General features: G+C 33.4%; 1 protein-coding gene across 1 annotated transcript; it reads left to right on the top strand.

Annotated features, from left to right (window-relative positions):
* Nucleotides 1–37: 37 nt before the first annotated feature.
* LOC132759439 (uncharacterized) lies at nt 38–1,515 on the top strand. Its single transcript, XM_060751202.1, has 3 exons — nt 38–185; nt 675–788; nt 1,400–1,515. Exons 1-3 carry the CDS (start codon nt 44–46, stop codon nt 1,498–1,500), a joined length of 357 nt encoding a protein of 118 aa, XP_060607185.1. The 5' UTR covers nt 38–43; the 3' UTR covers nt 1,501–1,515.
* Nucleotides 1,516–21,023: the final 19,508 nt, after the last annotated feature.

The following is a 21,023-nucleotide window of genomic DNA, read 5'->3' as shown; positions in this document are numbered from 1 at the left end:
AATTTGAGATGGCGTATCTTTGTAATTTCAGATATATTTTGGAATGTCAACAAATGATAACCTGAAGTCTACTCTATGCGGAAGAATTGTTAAAGAATTTGACAATTTACGAACAAATGTTACGTTAGAATTCTTGTCTGACGATAACAAGAACTCCCATGGAATTTTCGTCATGTGGATTACCGGTATATCTTATAAGAATATTTTAAGGACGATTCTTAAACCATGTATGAAAGTGTATCCGGTGTAATTAAAACAGCGCAAATCATGTTGTTTGTTATGTCAGTATGATAACGAAAATGATGACGAAGACGACATCAGTGACGACGACGATGGTTATGATGATGATAATAATGATGATGATTATGTCGATGATGATGCTTATGATGACACTAATAATGATGAATATGATATAATAATGATGCTTACAATAATAATGATGATGATGTATATGATGATGTTTATTATGACACTTATGATAATGATGATGATGATGCTTACAATAACAATAATGATTATGACGAAGACGACGATGATGATAATGATAATGATGATTATGAAACGATCTATTATATAACAATATAATACATAATTATGTGAACATGAACAATTAGGCTACTAGCATCAACTTTCAAAAACAAATCATGATTAACATTTTTTGCCTGATATTACAGTGCCTATCACAACGTCTACAGCCACGACGATATCTACCAGTACAACTGTATCTACCACAGTAACTGAAGGTTACAACAGACAAGTTTATGTAGAAAACAATGTAGATTTATCAAGTAAGTTTATTACAATCATTCCCGTAACGGTAAAACTTTCTATAGAAACGTCATTCCCCGTCACTTTCGCTTCGGAAGAAGTTTGCAATGCTTTTTTTGCAGTCGTTGGGCTTTATTGGCACATGGAAAATGCCACATCCTTTCAGCCGTCCAATATAGAAACGCATTTTTTTCTTTTTTAATCCTTATATTTTGCACAATTAAAGTGATTATTGCAGAAAAAAAACTGAGCAAATGATCTGAAATTTTGCTAGCACTTTTTTGATCAAGACTTTCACCAAATAGTACATGAATTTTAAAAGAAATATTTTCAGCTCCTTCATGTCATTGAAGTACCTTTAAAAAATTGAAACAGTACAAAATGTAGTAGCCACTTAAGATCAATAGATAGGTATATTGTTCACCAGCTTCAAAATAAATAATAATAGTAACAGTTTTCATGACATTTTCTCTACAAAAAAGAAAATTAAAACGAGAATTTACATGTACTTAGAGAGTCAAAACCGATCATTTTAGTTAAATGTAAACTTAAAGAATATTGATCGCGTTAGTATAATTGTGTAATATAGTTAACTGAATGTTGATAGTTTTGATTGAACTGTATTTTACAGATGGCGAGTTTGCAGGCATTATTGTTGCTGTAGTTGTTCTATTGGTGTTATCTTGTCTAGGAGGCTATCTCTTTGGTACAAGGTATGTAAACATTTCATGACAGTTGACAAAACAGTAACATACCTTTTGACTTTTATAAAAATGTCGTTTTAGATATATAATCTAAATGATTATTTTAATGTCCTTAGCAGTAAAAAAGAATAATGAACTTTACATAATCTGCATAGTTTGAATTGAAAATCAGTCATGAAACAAGGTGAAAATTGGTAAACGTTTAAATGAATGTAATAAACTGGTCAGAGACATTGTGTTTCCAAAGTAAATATATGTACGTATAAAGTTAACATAATCGCATTTCCTATGTGTTTACGTAAGCAATCCCTAGAATATGAAAATAAGTTTTTTTCTTCTTACTAAAACAGAAACATTTATACATGAATCGTAAAAATAAATCTTTAAAACTTTCAAACGCAAGTACCGTTGAACTTGATTAGCCCTTTGTACAGTGAACAATTTACCTGTTCATATCATGAAACCAAGGTATCTATCTATCTATCTATCTATCTATCTATCTATCTATATCTCTATCTCTATCTCTCTATCTCTCTCTCTCTCTCTCTCTCTCTCTCTCTATCTATCTATCTCTCTATCTCTCTCTCTCTCTATCTCTCTCTCTCTATCTCTCTATCTATCTATCTATCTCTCTCTCTCTCTATCTCTATCTGTATCTCTCTATCTCTATTCTCTCTCTCGCTCTCGCTCTCGCTCTCTCGCTCTCTCTCTCTCTCTCTCTCTCTCTCTCTAACGCCAGTCTAAATAGCTCAGTCGGTGAGAACGCGAGATTGGTAATCTCGAAATTTAGGGTTCGATTCCCGAACTGGCCACTAAAATTACTAACCATTCTTTCAGATCGAGGCCCCGTTTGTGAGTTCTTACACCCGGCACGTTTAAGAACCAGGAGAAGCTTCTTGGATTGGGGCATCTTTCTGTATCTATTTATCTGTGTATCTGTCCACCAAGATATAAATATAGACATTATATCTTTAATCAGTTGCAAAAGAAAGTATGCACTTAGCAACTGGTAATTTTGTACACTTAATTGAGGAAAATATTAGTAGCAATATATTCACTACACGATGGTTTACATTTAATTAATTGAGATTTGCTTATTATCAGCACTTTGATTACGTGAAAGCACCTGAGGGATAAGACATAGAAGTTGCAGAATTGTTCTTTTTGAAAATGCTTTTTTGTCTTTGGATTCTTGAATATTTGAATGGAACATCAATTCTATTGTTATTTATTCCATATAACGTTACGTCATTTCCACGCAGTCTCGATCACTTTGGTAAAAAAAGCGTTTAACAATTCTTCGGGTTTTTCTTTTTTCGCACTTCCGCTATTTACACGAATCTATAATTCTGACAATTGCCAAATTTCAATGCAAAGTAAACCATTGTGTGGTCAAGACATTTCTGCAAATTTTCATACTAAATTTGCCAATATTTTGTTAGAGTAAGCATACAGAATTTCTAAGTAAGCAAGTACACACTGTCTTTGAAACTGAGTTTATATACAAGTAGCTTGTTTTTTTCTTTCAACCGGTAGGAAGTTAGCAGTAGCAGATTTTGTTTGTTTGTTTGTTTTGAGATTTACGTCACATCGACACAGTATAGGTCAAGCAGTAGCAGATAGCAGTATCAGTAGCAAAATTATAAAACGTGAAATTGGCAGTAGCAGTATCACAGCAGTAGCAATAGCGTAGTAGTATCACAGCAGTAGCAATAGCGTAGCAGTAGCACAACAGTAGCAGTAGCAAAATTATTAAACGCAACTTCCCATACATTTTTATAATAATTATCATACACTATGTCAAATTTCTAATGAAAAAAGATAAATAAATGTTCTCTTTCCCAGGAGAGCGACCTTTCCCGTAAGGAAACGACATGCAGCAGAGATGAATGGTTGTTAGGTTAATAAATGGTGGAGAGTGCTCAAATTCTAAATGATGAATAGATGATGGTACTCATAGCGAAAGTCATTTCACCACGCAGGATTTGGGAAAGGAGGTCCCTTGGGCATTGTGCAAAATTGACCAGACCAAAATCAGACAAAGATGGTGCAGGGGTCGAGGTAACAGCTGCCTGTATTCTGTGGTATAATCTCCAAAAATTTGCATTCCCGGGGTTAATAATCAATTTTGGCCGGGACCCTGGCAGAACAAATGCCCCGATCATAGCTACAAACGTTTTAATGAAAAAATGGAGACGCCGCGCAAAATGTGAAACAGGTAAATGTTTATAACCGTGTCCAGGAGGAGGATCCATTGTATAACAATACGGTATTGCCGCCGAGAAATATTAATAGAAATGATATGTCGCCTAAAATAGACCCATACGATCACAAGAAAAACGGTGACTAAAGTTGTGTGCAGGACAGTGCTGTACGAGTACATAACGATTTACGGCAAAAGTGTGCTGTTTTGTATTTATTTGCCTTCTACAAGCATTATATGTGGTATATCTGTAATTGTTGTTAGCCAGTTTAATGGTAAAATAATGTAAATGTGGAAATATTTAAGTTGTGCATATTTGCGTGTTAATACAAATTATAAATCCAGAAGACAACAAAAAAAGACATCAAAGAAGAAAAACATGCGTCTGAAAAGACAAATGATGTGGTTTCCTCACCAAGTTTCTTGAGTGTTTTTTTTATCTGATTGTAAATAAAACTGTGTAAAGTATTTATCTGTTATTGTCTATATATGAATATGTTTTTCATTCAGACAGTGTGGTATGCAGTTCTAGCAGAGTACACGATTTTGTACTTTGTTGTATGTTACCAATATAATGTGACATGAGATTTTTTGCATATACCCGAATAGTCGGAGTATTATTAAGTTACCTCATATTTGTTTGGCAGCGTGCATTTGTGTGCATCAGGTACAACATAATTCAAAGAAAATACTAATGGTGACCGTGCTAAACTAGGGCACCCGACATTGTGGACGTCAAAATGTTCCCAATTAACTTACAATTTTTTTAATAATCATAAAAATGGGCCATAAAACTCAGTAGGATATAATCAACTCACAAGTCACATAAATAAGTCGGTGCTTTAAAAGGTAGAAAGCATGCGAATGTCACATTTTGTAACATATGAACAGAAATCCTGTTTGATATTTCAAATTTTGTTTGGCAGTGTTTAGGGTATCACTAGATGTTTGCCTAATTTTACGCCGATTTTAACATGCTTTTGGTCATATATCGGCGGTCGATCCATCTAACCGACTCTCCTGAATAACTTACTGATAATTACTGGTGGCCTTGTGGGCAACTGAGAAATCATTGAATAAGATCGGAGGCCTTGTGGGGAGAACACTTGGTATTGCTACTATCAGTAAAACAGTTAATAATATAATGTTTTGTTGTTAAACAAAGTGTATTTTGTTGAAATACATGTTAAAATGTTAAATCGGCAAACTTAATCCAAGAATGAAACATTGGGGTTACATATACAATTGTATTTTGTCCGTAAACAACTGTTAAACTCAGATCAACAAGGTTGGATTTTTGGCAACGAATAGCCTCCATATAAAATACCGTTAGCGAAAAGTGATATGCTTGTACACATTTGAAATAAGATCTACACTTTGCTATTGTTGTTTCAGTTTATTTGTTTAATCATATTTATATGATGCATTTTTTTCCTTCCAAGAACATTAACAGAAACTAATGTATGTTTTTATTTTAACGAATGGAGCTTGCAATTTGATGGTTTAAAATGTTACATGAAACGTTAAACGATTTTGATAGTTGTTAAGAGTTTATTTTATTAGCATTTTTATTCACCTACCATGAACTATGAATGTAACAAAAAAGGGAGAGCTCGATTTTGGGAACCAAACCCTTAAAATATTTTCAAATAAGGTCAATTGCGGTCCTGTTTTGACGAAGCTTCTAAGCCTTGGAACGAAAGTAATACGTCCAGCTATCCAACGAGTCCTTGTTTAAATTACGCAAATAAGCTAAACCAATTATAGAAATATCATGGACTAAGACAATTCACGCACTACTCATTCAAACAACAATTTTAATATCAGGATTGCCTTCGCCATCTCCAAAGGGAAATTCAAAGAAACCATGACACTGCATACAGAGCGAGTTTCTATAAAGCAGTTTTTCAGTATGAAAGTCCTTTTTTGGTTTCTTAAATCGGATTTTGTAATCATTCATTATATAGAATTATTGACGTTAGAGCTTAATTAGAGCTTTTGGCTTCACAAAGATGTTCGGCTGTAATTTAATATGCAAACCCTAAAAGTAGCCTTAGTTGACAGACAAAAACATAAAACTATTTTGTATGTCGCATTTCCCTTATTTAATACCATGGAATATTCACTTTCACATTCACATATAGATTATTTACAATTCGGTGATTAACTAAAACAAACAGGTTTCTTGATAATTTGTTTCTTTTAAAAGCGGCACGCAACTAGATGAGTAAAATTAATCTTAAGAATTTAGAAGTCGACCATTTTACTCACAAAGCAAAACTGATATTTGCACATTTTGACGGCTGAATGAAATTTTGTTTGGCTAGTTTGGTCCTTAGATAAAGTTAAATATCTCTGTATGTGTGCACTTATTAAAATTTTTTTTAGCTTTTCTTTAGAAATAACAAGAACAAATCTGAAGGCCTGTTGCTTTATGAATAAAGAAAAATGATTTTTGTCAATTAAGGGAAATTTTTGATGTTGGTTTATGTGAAGTATGACTTAGGGCAGATAGGAGATCTTCAGGGAATATTGAAGACAAAAAGTGAACAGGTTATACCAAACTCAGTTTGATGAGACCCGATTACGAGTACTAAAGCAATGTTATTCATACAGTACATGTTAATCAAACGAATCATTCTAAAGCCAAGAAACATGTCGTTAAAAGTTTTTGAAACTACTGTATTACAATGTTCAAAGCTCCTGAAGATTACTTCTGTATCCTTGAATTATGATATTAGCTTTTGCATTATTTGATCACAATTTGTCTGTTTACTTTCGGTTTATAATGTCTTTCTGTTTCATTGTTCTGATATTTCCATTTATTCAACATTACAACTTGGGCATAAAAGAGAAGAGAAATCAGTTTAAAACACGTACTAGTATTTAATAAAAACGTGTTGGCATTAAAACGGCGATGGCTGGATAAAACATTTTAATTATTTAACCTATTGAAATGTCTACGTGTTTTGAATAGTTAAAACTAATAAATGTCTTTAACCCTTTACCTCATATATACGCGAAACAACGCACTTTCGACCCACCCTTTCTTTGGCCTGAAATAGTGAAAAAATGTCCTATTTGGGCCTCAAACACATGTTTTCGTTTGAGAAATGTTGCTAAAGAAAGTGAGCACTTTTTCGGCACCGCCCCCCATCCAAAAGATACATCGGGGGTTGCAAGAAGGGGGATGTGCCCCTTTCTGTTTGGGGGGTTTGAAGTGGGGCGGAGTCTCCCTCATCACCAAGAAAATTTTTGACTTGTGAGAGGCTTAAAATGACCCCAGGTCGATCATATGGTAACGTGTAACCAACGCTGAAAAGCCTTTGACTCTATCTCAATCCCTTGTGAAGTTGCAGCACTTTGAAATAAATTTTGATGGAAAAAATCGAAGCAAAATAGTGTTTTTTGGCAATTTTGAGATGTCCCCTCGTTGCCATGGTAACAGGAAATTTAAGACTGAGCATGTCGTTACAAAGGCAATGGTCCAGTCAACAATTGTGCCAAGTTTGATTAGTATTGAAGCATTTTTCATAGTTTCATAGCAATTTGAACTTGTAAGAGGAGGCTTTTCAGTGAAAATGGCCATTTTTCACAATATGCTCATGGGGGAAAGGGTTATTGTAACTGTTTTTGCCAAGGCAACGGTAACAAAAAACGTGGAAGCACATGTTGCAACTCAAGGTACACAGATTCACATGCTGAAATCACTTTACATGTCTGTTTTACAAATTGATCAGCTCCGATAACGGTCGCGTTCTCTTTTTTTGTATTTTGCCTTTCCAGCCATGCCGTGCTAATAGTGTTATCTAAAATAAGGGAAGAAAGCAAAAACAAAGATAAACACAATAAAAATTGAACGGGTGGGTTTGTGGTGGGATTCAAGATTTTAAATGTAAATTTTAGATTTTTTTACGAATATAAATTAGTCTACCTCTTCTATGGTGAGCCACGATAGAAAGACCATTATGACATATTCCAGTGTAAGTTGTCTCCCTTGATAACTTTTTATGAGGCCCCACTGGGTTGTTATAATAAAAATGTTAAGTTGTAAGATTTTAATAAAATATTTATTCCTTTAGCGGATAAATCGAATATTATTAACTTGTCCTTGTATAAGTTAACACAATTTAATTGATGATAAAATTCAACATATTCTTGTTTTACTTTTACACAATACATGTAAAACAAAATCGTAACGATACACAACAAAACAAAAGAAAATGATCATGGAAACAAGGTCATACAATCAAGGTTAGGTAAAATCATTTCTAGTATTTATATAAAATCATAGCCATAAATGTTGATGTTACTGAGATTGCATACTTTCTATGATTTTTATTTCCATTTATGGAAAAAATGACATTAAAGGGTAAAGTTCCCCCGTGATTTATTGTTTATAGAGTGGCAATAAGTACAAGTCCAAGATAGATATACAATGTAATTGGTGTAAATCTAATGTAAGTATACAAATATCTCTTGTGATTTATAAATGGAGCTCTTAGTTGATACAAAAACAGGATATAACATGTCTCTGATAACGATTTCACTCACTGGTTAGTCAGTGTTGTAGGAAATGTGGTAATTAAATTCACTGTAATTATTTTACAACAGATCGAAGAACAAGTTCTTACATTATGGCGTCACTCACCCGAATAAGAAATGAAGTGGAGCTATTTAATTGTATGTAATTGTACTTAACAAAATCGTCTTATTAAGTACATTAAGACATAAGGGCAGAATGCAATCTACATGTATATTTACTGTATGAAAACAGAAAGAACAAGCTGTTACATTTTGGCGTCACTCGCAGGCATAAAGAATGAAGAGGGGTTATATAACTGTATGTGATTGTACTCGACAAAATTGTTTTAAGTACATTTATACATAAGGGCAGAATGCAAACTTCATGTATATTAAAGAATTTGCTTATAATTGGGATTATCTTAGATGGCTTATCCTGGCTCGTGTTCGAGTTATCTGCCCTTTAATTTAAATAAATGTGCTTTTTGCACAGGAACGTTGATAATTTACAATCAAGGTCAACACAGCTTTTTACACAGATTTTTTAGCTTTTCATGTAGCTGACTTCTACGGAAGAGCATTAGTGCCAGGTGTATGTTTTTTATTAACTCGAAATTTCGAGTTACTAACTCGAAATTTCAACATACTTATCTCGAAATTTCGACTTACTAACTCGAAATTTCGACTTAGTTACTCGAAATTTCGAGTTACTTATCTCGAAATATCGAGTTACTAACCCGAAATTTCGACTTACTATCTCGATATTTCGAGTTACTAACTTAAAATTTCGACTTACTAACTCGAAATTTCGACTTAGTAACTCGAAATTTCGACTTACTAACCCGAAATTTCGAGTAATTTATCTCGAAATTTCGACGACTTAGTAACTCGAAATTTCGACTTACTAACCCGAAATTTCGACTTATTAACTCGAAATTTCGACATACTAACTCGAAATTTCGAGTTACTTTTCTCGAAATTTCGACTTAGTAACTCGAAATTTCGACTTAGTAACTCGAAATTTCGACTTATTAACATTACAAGAATGGCCAAAGTTATTAGTTAGATGATATAAGATATAGTAGGGAGTGCCGTTGAACGATGGAGATGGAGGAACGGGTGCCTGGACAAAAACTATTGAAATGAAACTTAAACTTAGTAATGGCATGTACACACCCGACCTAAAAAACACAAGGCTTCCTTTAATTTGTACGTTCAGGCGTTTTTCACACGTTGTATTGTATCCCATCTGTTCGAACATATCTTTTCGCTAATCATATTCTTCTCATCCCTGTGAATAAAACGATCCTATACTTCACGTGTGGGACATCTGAGGAAAGTATCGCGGCGTGGCCAAAATAGGGCGTGCTGAGGCCTTTGTCAAAATTGTTGGACTGACTATATTTCTTGTAAAATCGGATGCTTTTATATTATTCCAATTATATATATAACAACAAGTTCCACTTTTATCAACTTTTATTAACACAATATGAATCAAAGTATTAGTAAATAATGAATAATGTTACAAATACATTATTAGTATAAAGAAACGTGACAGACTAACTGGCGTATACACGCCATTTAAAACTTATTTAACACATGATATTGCACAGTTTACAATAGGGTGGGTTTTGGACTTGTTTCTGCACATGATGGTTGTATGTGTGCTTAAGAAAAAGAAACATCCGGTTAACACGGAAATGTGGAAAGTGTGATTTTACACCCCCTCCACAATAAGCGAAACATATGGACAATTTGACCCTATTAAATTGCTCTGTCAAATAAATGTTAAAGGTGCTCTTTCAATGTGCAACAGCTACACACTAAGGAAAGTATCTTGAATTCAATCCTTGCTTTCACCGATGAAAGTCGTGCAATATAAGTCGAAATTTCGAGTTACTAAGTCGAAATTTCGAGTTACTAAGTCGAAATTTCGAGTTATTAAGTCGAAATTTCGAGATAGGTTACTCGAAATTTCGAGTTAGTATGTCGAAATTTCGAGTAAATAAGTCGAAATTTCGGGTTAGTAAGTCGAAATTTCGAGTTAGTCACTCGAAATTTCGAGATAAGTAACTCGAAATTTCGAGTTAGTAAGTCGAAATTTCGAGTTAGTAACTCGAAATTTCGAGTTAATAAAAACATACACTTGGCACTAATGCTCTTCCGTAGACTTCCTATCGGTGATTGTGCAAAATTTCAAGGATTTGTAAAGATTAGAATAGGTTTTTTTTATTTTCTTTCTTTCTTATACTAAACACATACCAATGACATATTTCAAAAGAATTTTCAGTCTCTGAACTTGAGCACTAAATATTAATGGAATTCCATAAAATTTTGTTTGTAACTAAAGATAACATAACCCAGTTGTAAAATAAGTTTTTTCCCAAACTTTTTTTTGAAATTATCTCTAACAACATCAACTACAGGTCCAGTTCACTTTGTATATTTGCACAGATTTTGAATTTGGATATTTATACACTTTTTTCTCACTGTGTTTAAAAGTATTGGTGTCTAGGGTAGTTAACATAATTTGCCACCAGCAATGCTGAGTAGGGCCAGAACAGTCTGAACATCCGTACTAACGTTGTTAATTAAATGCCAGGATACCGCCGATTGATAGAAAAGAGAACACAAATATGTAAAATTCGTAGTGATTTATTGTGTGTGTGGAACAACACGGATAAATTCAAGACGAGTGTATGTATAACGCCAGTAAATGTAACATCAACAAATTGTAAGTTAATCTTTAAATTCGATCAAAATACTAGCAATAACAAATAACAATCAAAGCACAGAAGGCGCTGAATTTGTTTGGGTCTCAAAATGTCAGAAAGGTGAAGGTTGTGAAATTATAAACCAATTTGTTTTTGTATAGTGCCACCAATGCTTTCCAGTGTTTTAACTGTAGTAAATTGGCTATAAGACTAATTGCAACACTGATAGTCAATTCAATGTTTATTTGACTTAAAAATAATTAAAAAAAAAAAGATTGCCTCAACTGGGATTTGAACTCCAGACATCTCGATTCACAAGCGAGCGTGCAACCCCCTCGGCCATTGTGATGTTATATGTTAACGGCCTGAAGAAAACCATATTATTCTAAATTAGGGTTTGTAACTTTTATTATTTCGACGCTAAAACAGATGTAAATAATCATTGAGCTTACTATAAGCATGTATATTGTCCAACAATATTGACCTGGCACTTCATTAATTTTCGGAAAGGTCATATGAATAAACATTGACTATTACATATCGAATATATCGATATTTTTGCTAACTTCCCTCGTCAGTGAGGTTTGGTGTATTGGTATAGATGTCGAACTACCGATCTGAAGGTCTCTGGTTCGATATCTAACCAACACCACGTTATAATTTTTTTAAAATTAAATTGCAAGAATTAATTTGAAATCGTTTTATTACACCTGGTTTTAGAATATCTTTTAAGTGGTGTTTTTCTGCACAATTGTCTTTTATTTTTGTCTTTCATTTCATTACAGTATCTTTCAACGGTTCTTTTTGTGACATTATGCAATCGTATATGCTTAAGCGCATACATGCTTTAAATGTAGTTATTAAAAAATCTGCATAGATAGTACACACAATAAAAAGGTTTTCAATAGTTTAAAGAGAATGGCAATTTCAAAATTAAAATAAAAAATAAATCGCTGAAATAGGATTCGAACCTACCAGTCTACGTCTGCAAGTGAAAACTCTTTACCAACTGCGCTAAGAGGGAATTTTCATTTACACCATTTTAACAATTGGATATTTACATTCATATCGATTTACAAGTAAATCGTAACGTTTACGGAATATACCGACTACAGGGTCAAATGCAAGAGTGCCAGGTCAATGTTGTTGGACAATATCTGTAAAGAATGAAACACTATTAGAAATCTTCGACCATTCGGGACTTACTGTGCTTAAAAATTAATGCGCCTGTCATTTGACAATCTTTACGCATTGATCTCCCCTGAATTTTTCGGCGTTAGTGTACATATAAAGGAAAGTAACCGCTTCAAAAAAGTGGACTACTTTAGGCATTTGCAATTAACAGCATTAGGCTCTGAAATTTCGCTACCATATTATTTGTTTGGTCTGACGACCCAAACAAATAAAAACAGTATTTTCCACTGTTTTTTTATACTGGTTGTATATATCTAAATGAGAAAATAAAAACAATATTGCAAGTCTTACTTATATTGTATAACCACACGAAAGGATATGGTGCCTGCTTTTTTGTATTTTCACGTCTTATCTGTGATATGATATGCAGGCTTTATAGCCTCTGATTCCCTCCAATTTCATTTCATTCCGCCCATCGTTTTCTCGTTTAGGACACACGTTTTCTTTTACTTTGGGACCATGCATACGCCGCTTTTCATGGAATGGCACGAAAATGTCACATTGACATTGTCATAAAAACCACCGTACGAGGGTTGTTCGGGAAGTTCTGAGAATTGTTTTATAGCACACGTTGTAGTCGGGTTAACGTAAATATAAATATATACGCATTTATTTCAATATATACTGTACAGTATCTGAAAATATCATCATCATACACACAGAAACTAAAACATAATAAAAATAGTAAATAACCATATAACAAACACCCAGAGCACGCCGACGTCATATGCAACGTTATGCGACGTTAAAGTCCATCCATCGTCGCACCTTTTCAACGTAGTCACCTGCAATTTCGATGCATTTCCTGTGTCGGCTGATCCACTTATTGTATGTTTTCACGTACCAGCTATCAGTAAAGGACCAGGCTATAGCTTGCGAATGCTTAACAAGATCGTCAGCTGAGTCAAAGCGTTTTCCACGCAGCTGTGATTTGAGCTCCGGGAACACACGGACGTCCATCGGAGCGAGGTCCGGGCTGTATGGAGGGTTTCTTCCTTCTTTAAAACGAGCATGCCATCTATACACTGTAGCCGGACTGCATTTCTTGTATTTTCCTGTAGAATTGATCATTTTCATTGTTTCTGTGGAAGACTTTTCCAGCGCAACACAAAATTTCACGATGCTTCGCAATTCAACGTCACCTATCGACGTCATGTTGTTTACTCAGTGGCTCTGGGCAACAACTTTAAAAAACTAAAACAATGTTGATCCGTTGAGAATTTAAATAACGTTATGATATTTTCAGGAAATGACGTCATGACGTTCCGCTGCTGACCAGCGTTTTCGCGCATTTTTAATGTTATCAAAATTTCGAAATATTATTAGTTTAGCGCGTTATACCTTTCTTTAGAGTCGGACTGCTCCGGTGCGGCGTTATAGTGTTGCTATGGTTACTGCTATTCCCGGTTATTGTTATCTGATTCTATTCAATTTTTAGGAATAGTTCCGTGATATGCTAATCTTAATATGTGCAAAATATTACGTATTAGAAACAAAAAATACAGGAGATATGACAAAATTCCCAGAACTTCCCGAACAACCCTCGTATGAACTCATCTGCGGATATTTCTAAATTCAAAATTTTACTATTTTTTCCATGTTAAAATGTTGAATTATGCTAAAGCCGGAGCTAGGGGCGAAGACGGTACTTTACACCTTCCAGTACCGTCCATGCATAGGCGCAATTAAACCTTAAAAATTGTTGGGCGTTCTTTAGAGATTTGTTTTCTCTACTTTACTAACCTTAACTTTTTATGAAAAGTAAGTAAAACTGAAAGAGGATTTTGTGTACCATATCTTTCATTTCCTCAATTCTTAGAAATATGTGGTAGAAGTATTTTGTTGTTTCATAGTCGATCCTTACGTTTCCCTGTTTGTTTGTCAATAAACATTGAGGATACTGAGTTGGAGGCCAAGTTTATTTTGATTTGTTTGATTTGTCTTATGTCCAACAGTTACGATTATCGTAAAATATCAAACGCTGTAAAAGAATGTGCTTTGAATATGGACGCAACTTTACAAGATCGATTCATGTAATAGAACAGCCGTAATGGCAACATTATATGAATGAATCAACAATTATTCAAATCAAAACGAGCAAAAGATGGTAATCTATCTTGAAAGAAGCAATTTTCCACAGAAGTGATATCACATTAAATCACATCAAGTGTATTCATAGTCAATTATCTTAGTTCTATTTGGATTTACTACTGAGGCATTTATTTTAAACATAAGGAACTTTCTTGATAAATACTGTCGAAAAAAAGAATTTAAAAAATATTTTAAAAATGTTAAAAAATTACCAATATTTTGTTTTGGTAAGCAAATAAAAATAGATGATTTAAATAAATGCTTCTGTAGATGAAATATTTGACTACAAAATTGTATTGTTTTACCAACATAATGAGTATCACGTTGTTGTCTGGAAACAGTCGAAATATTTTGCAATGAATATGTTTTTTTTATTACAGACAACACAGACAGAGTCCCTCAGAGTGCATTAAATTCATGTTTTACACATTTGTATGATTATTTAAGTCTTGAAAGATAAACGTTGATCTAGCCGTTACTTGTGCAAAATAGTTTGATTATTCTGTGATATTTTTTCCGACATAGATCCTAAAATTTACTTGTTGACTTAAAGTACTACACAAACATGCATTATGAAGTCACGGTGCGTTTTATTTATTCTCGTAAATCTTTTCCAATATAATGCTTGATATTTCAAAATAAGTTCAGCGAATAATCAAATTAAAGGATGCGACATTACAAGCAAATTTCTTCTAACGAAATCTAAGATTTCAACTCGTCACGTTTGGAATATAAAATCTCGACAAAGCAATGATGAATCCATAGGGACAGGTATATATTACCAATATTCATTAGTCTCTGATAGTTTGAGTTCTGGGAATTATTTGGTTTGTAATATATATTTACAATTATTTTGATTTAATTGCTTGGAGGTTTATACTTGAAATATCAAAGAATGTATATCAAATAAAATCAGACAGCCTCCTCATGTTAAATCAACTACGAAAGTCGTATTTTATTTTAACTGTTTTTCTGTATATAGAAAAGTTTTGAAACAAGCATTTGTATTTATTTTAAAAAGGTCAATATAAAATATAAATTATATCAGTCCCACAAATACAAAGAAAGATGCAAACCTGAATTAGAAATTACTTAAATATTTAGTTTTTGCAGTAAAAGTTAATCAACATTTTAAGAAATGCCATGACGCTTTTGCAGTCCAAAATTTATTGATTACATTTGTTCTCACTGTACATAATACAGTTATGGAATATTTGAAAATAAATATGTTTCAGATTTTTGATTGGTTAAATGCATCATTGAACTTTGACTAGTTGCTTTCCATTGCAATTGTAAAACAAATTCTAGAAATGATAGTATAGTAAAACCAAGACTTGATTGCGATTTTGACTTATATGTGTCCTAACATGTTCTCATATTTTGGAAGTTAAACAGGAAATATTTAAAAATCCCCCAGGAAAGCTGGTCGCTAAATTAGCTGATATAGATATCGTATTCAAAGCATTAGATTTTCTCTCAACTAAGTATGCCAAATTGTTTATAAACAGAATCCCGTGTTTGTGACAAAAATCGTATCACTTGTAATATATAACCGTTTTATCACGGTATATCCCAGACAAAATATGACAGAATACAGATTTTATTACTCAATTTAAGTGTTATTATTTTGATGAGGAGAATGTACTACAGGGCAAACTCGGTTTCAGGAAGTACATATGTACGACTATGACAAGGTCTAGTTATCTAATTTTAGCGACATACATTTAAGTTACAATCTGTTATAATTAACCTTTTGTCTTAAAACTTAATTGAAATGAATAACTGTTTAACACTTGTTTTTTTAACTCATAGGGACAGATATATATCACCAATATTCATCATTTGTTTTTCTTTTGTATTTCTAAAGAAGCATGGCTATCGCTATGAAAATAACGTCCTCCACAAGACAAACTCTAGAACTTTTAATTTCCACTGCGTTTATGAATAACAATTTGGATTCTTCTTCAGAAATCTTGATTTAAAGCAATGTTGGCTGTCAACTTTGAAAAATAAAGGAATGGATTCTTACCACTAACTTATTTTATATCCGAATGACAAATAATGTTATATGTTAATTTGTACAAAATCTTTGTTAAATACATGTAATTTTAAAATATGTGACATTTCCATTTTTGTTCCAGGAACAAATTTTAGAACAAAATTTGTGCATATCAGCTTTTACAATCAAACTAAAATTAATTCTGTATAAACTTTCTCCTTCATTTTACAGGACTTTTGAATTTCTCCACATTCGTTGAAGATAAGTCACATAGTCGCACATTCTAGAAAACAATATGTCAGTTGTGCATGTTTGTTTGCAATAAATAAATGATTGTAGTAAACGAATCTCTATAAATCAATACGTTTAATGAGACAAGGTATTGTTATTTGCCACGCTATTAAGGCATAGCACTTTTTATTATTTTTACAAACATATACATAGCACTGCGAAATCCTCTCTTTACCGATGAAATAGTGATAATAACAAGAGAAAAAGGGATGTTCATAAAAAAAACAAAGGTTATACGAGGGCTGTCCAAAAAATTCGTGCACTGCAGTTATTCTCGTGAGAGATATTGATAGAAAATTGTAATTAAGTGAAAATTTCAGTCGCTAAACGTCTGGAAATACGGACGATCATTAAATTGTGTGCAAATATTGGTAAAACACAAACAGATACCTACAAAAAACTTAAAAGGGCAAGCGGGGACACGATCTGTGTTACGAAGACTGGGTTTTTAATGGCACAAACGCTCTGTAGAAGGGCGAGAGTCGGTAGACGATGACAACTGGTCAGGCAGACGTCCGTCCGTAATGCCGGACTATGTGACGAGGGTTGTCCAATATATTCGTTCACTGGTGGATATGTTACATGTCCGTTGCATAAGCACAATAAAAACTACAAACTATTTTTAATCAATCATTCCTCTTTCGACAGTAAAACAAATTATAACATAAAAAGCAAATGCCACTTTAAAAGCAACAAACAATTAATACAATTACAGTAATGAACTAACCCAATTTTTGTCGTGCGCAGGTATTACGTTACTGAGGTAACTTAACGACCATTCTTTTACACGACACGCCGGTTAGCCGGCCTTTTCTTTTGTTTTCTTATTTGAGACAGATTTCCCCTTCAATTGATATATAATTCATTTGTTTTTATTAAAAACTCTCACGACAATAACTGCAGTGAACGAATTTTTTGGACAACCCTCGTAACACATGGCAGGTGTTTTATAAATTTCAAGTTATCATAACATTTAAAGATTTACTCTAGAAAACAGTAAAAAAAGAAACTAGAGTAATAAAGAAAGTACAAGATCACATACCATAGACAAACATGAATGAGTGTCTTTCTAGTGATATTTTATAATCATTGACAATAGTTTTACATAAGTTTTAACATCACTATTATAATATTAATAAGAAGCTAACATGTATTTAATGGCTGAAGGTGTTTCTTTCATTATCTGAAATATGGATAATTTCTTTTCTTCTACAACTCAGTATATTTAGTGGGATGTGTTATCTAAATATCGGTTACCTATCACAACTAAAAAGAAAACTGGTGTTCTAATATTTAAGACACCAAAATTATGGATTCCCTGTGTACAGAAAAGGAAACTGATTTATTTGAAGTTATTTTTCATTGTGAAAATTAAATTTCTTCCGTAATATAGATATAAAGTGCAAAGTATAATTCACATTAAGTGGAAAACATATAGAAATTACACCTGTACAATCTGTATTGTTATATTTTTCTGGTTCTTCGGGATTATTGATGCCAGAACTATTAAGTGTTGAGAATTGAGTACCGCTCAGTTCGGTGCTAGGGGGCGTGAGGGATCATCCCTCATGTACAGACTCAATCAAACCGAGTCAGCAATTTTCATGTAATTCTGTTGTGATTAATGCTTCCGAGGGATCAATTTGTTTCCAGATTTGAATAAAATGTACACAATGCTATGGTTGTTTCAATTAATTTGTATAGTCATATTTATTCATGTTTACACATACAATGGTATATTATCCATCCAAGAACATCACCACCAGGAACTGATGCATGTTTTATATTAACGAACTGAACGAGCGGAATTTCTTGCAAATTAATGGTATAAAATGCGTTATGAAACGTTAAGTTGAAACATTCTGGAAGTTGTAACAGTTTATTTTATCTCTCAAATTAATCACCATGTCGTGGAGTTTTAACAGCTACAGACATTGCTTTTTAGTTTAGAAAGTTGACTCAGCCTTGTTCGCGAGATATGTCTCATTTAAAGCAACTTATTTTTCTAGCTGTACAAATCAAGACATGTTTTGATAAATTGTATATGTCAAAATAAATATCGTTTCTCTAGAATAATATAAAAATAATTCCAATTAAAAAAATATACATTTTAAAAATGTTAAAATAACCGCTTCGGTTCCTCAGTTTTTTTTCCTTTTTTCATTTCTGTAGCATGATGAGTAAACTGTAACATGATACTCTAGGTGCGTACAGGCTCCTTTATAATAGAGAGTTCCCTAGATCTTAATATACTACCATCGCGGACACTGATATGTAAACACATGTATCATAGAATATAGTTTAGATAATAAACGTAGTTAGAGCACATATATATTTTCATCGTTCATAAACCCATGACATAACATGGTGTCAGAACTGGAAAAATAATAATTCTTAAAGACGGAATATTTTAAATAGTATAATTATAATTCCTAAAGAAAGAATATTTATATAAAAAGGAAAATCATTCCTAATGACGGAATATTAATAAATGTGCTAAACATTCTTTAAAAAAAAGGACAGACATAAACTATAATTCCTTCTTGTTGGAATATTACATTAACATTTCCTTAAGTGCTGGAATATTATAAAAAAAAATGAATTTAAGTGGTATATCCCGCAACCTCAAATGGACTGGACATCAACCAATCTTGTAGAAGAATTCGCAAAATTTCAAGAGCACTGTGAATTAATATTTAAAGGACCCTTGAAAGATCAAGAGGAAGATGTCCACGTTACAATGCTATTGCTTTATATGGGCGCAAAGGGAAGAGAAATATATAGAGCCGCCAATTTATCTAATGCAGATAGAAAAGAAACAAAAAAAGATCTTCCAAAAAGTCCGAGAACACATCGCTCCGATAATTAACCCAGTATTTAGCCGCTATCAATTCAATAATATCACACAAGGCGAAAAAACTATGGAACAATTCATCACAATAATAAAAAACAAGGCTACAGAGTGTGATTTTGGAACAATGAAAGATGACATGATCAGAGATAGAATTATATTTGGGCGTGTCATGTTCGAAATTAAGAGAAAGGCTTTTGCAAGTAGGGAAAGAGATCTGAAATTAGACAAGGCAACAAAAATTTGCCAAGAATTTGAATATGCTGCATCTCAAATAAAAATGTTCAAAAACGTCCAAGAAAGTGCTCCGGTACATGCAGTATCAAGACCGAAGGGACGGATGCCTAGCCGTTCATCGGGCATCCAAGGTCGTTCGTCTCGGAACCCTTCATCGATGAATCCAGGTCGATATACAGAAACATCAAGCAATCCAGGTCGCATTGGGGAACGTTCACACAGTACAAAATGTAACAGGTGTGGAAATCAACATACTGACAAGCAGCGTTGTCCAGCAAAAAGGCACACAATGTAACAATTGTAAAAAATGGAACCACTGGAGCAATGTTTGTAAATCTAGAACAGTGAATGAAATTTCAAATTTAAGTTCTGAATTATACATTGACTGGTGTAGAAAAATGTGGACAGTCTTGACTGTGTAACAGTAAAAAATGGACAGATGTTTACAGAAATATTAATTGGAATAGTAAAAAGGCTGTGCAAATGAAGTTAGACACTGGCTCTCAGGTAAACATTTTGCCATTATCTACCTTTCAAGGTTTAGGAATCAAGGCACCACTTGAAAAGCCCACATCTAAATTGACCGCCTACAATGGCAATTCCTTGCATAGCAAAGGGCAAATCACTCTCCTTGTTCTCATGCTGTTTCAGGTCAAGCAAAAAATGTCACGTTTCATGTCGTAGACACGAAATCCCCACCACTATTAGGTTGCGAGTCGTGCTTGGGCTTTAAGCTCATAGAATTCGCTCATTCTGTACAAAATGATTATATAATCATAGAAATAAAGAGGCATTTCTTACTAAAGAGTCCCTTTTGACGGATTATGCCCAGGTTTTTGATGGCATAGGGTTACTCCCTGGGGAATGTAACATTCATGTTTACCCAAATGCTACACCAGTTGTTCATCCTCCCCGTAGGATTCCAGTTGCTTTACAAGATAAAGTGAAACAGAACTTACACGAATGGAAAAAATGGGAGTAATTGCTAAGATTTCAACACCCACTGAATGGTGTAATAATTTAGTTGTTACTGAAAAAAGTAATGGCGATATACGTCTTTGTTTAGACCCTCGTTCGCATAATAGTGCAATTAAGCGTACACCCTACCCGCTCAAAACACTTGATGACGTATTACATAAGTTTGGTAATGCAAAGTATTTCACTAAATTGGACTTAACTAGTGCTTACTGGTCAATACAGTTATCTGAAGAGTCGTCATATTTGACTGCATTTAACAGTCCATTGGGAGTCTTCAGGTATCTTCGATGTCCATACGGATTAAACGTATCAGGTGATTTTTTGGTTCGCGCCCTTGAAGAGGCACTGATTGGTCTCGAAGGGGTAGCTACAATTGTTGATGATATTTGTGTATGGGGTTCCACGAGGGAAAGTCATGACCGAAATTTAGTAGCTGTCTTTGAACGTGCTTTAAACAAAGGCATTCGTT

Source organism: Ruditapes philippinarum, unplaced genomic scaffold (genome assembly GCF_026571515.1).
Source record: "Ruditapes philippinarum isolate M1 unplaced genomic scaffold, ASM2657151v2 ctg2897_1_1_1_1, whole genome shotgun sequence".
NCBI lineage: Eukaryota > Metazoa > Mollusca > Bivalvia > Venerida > Veneridae > Ruditapes > Ruditapes philippinarum.
This window is presented reverse-complemented; position numbering and strand designations above follow the sequence as displayed.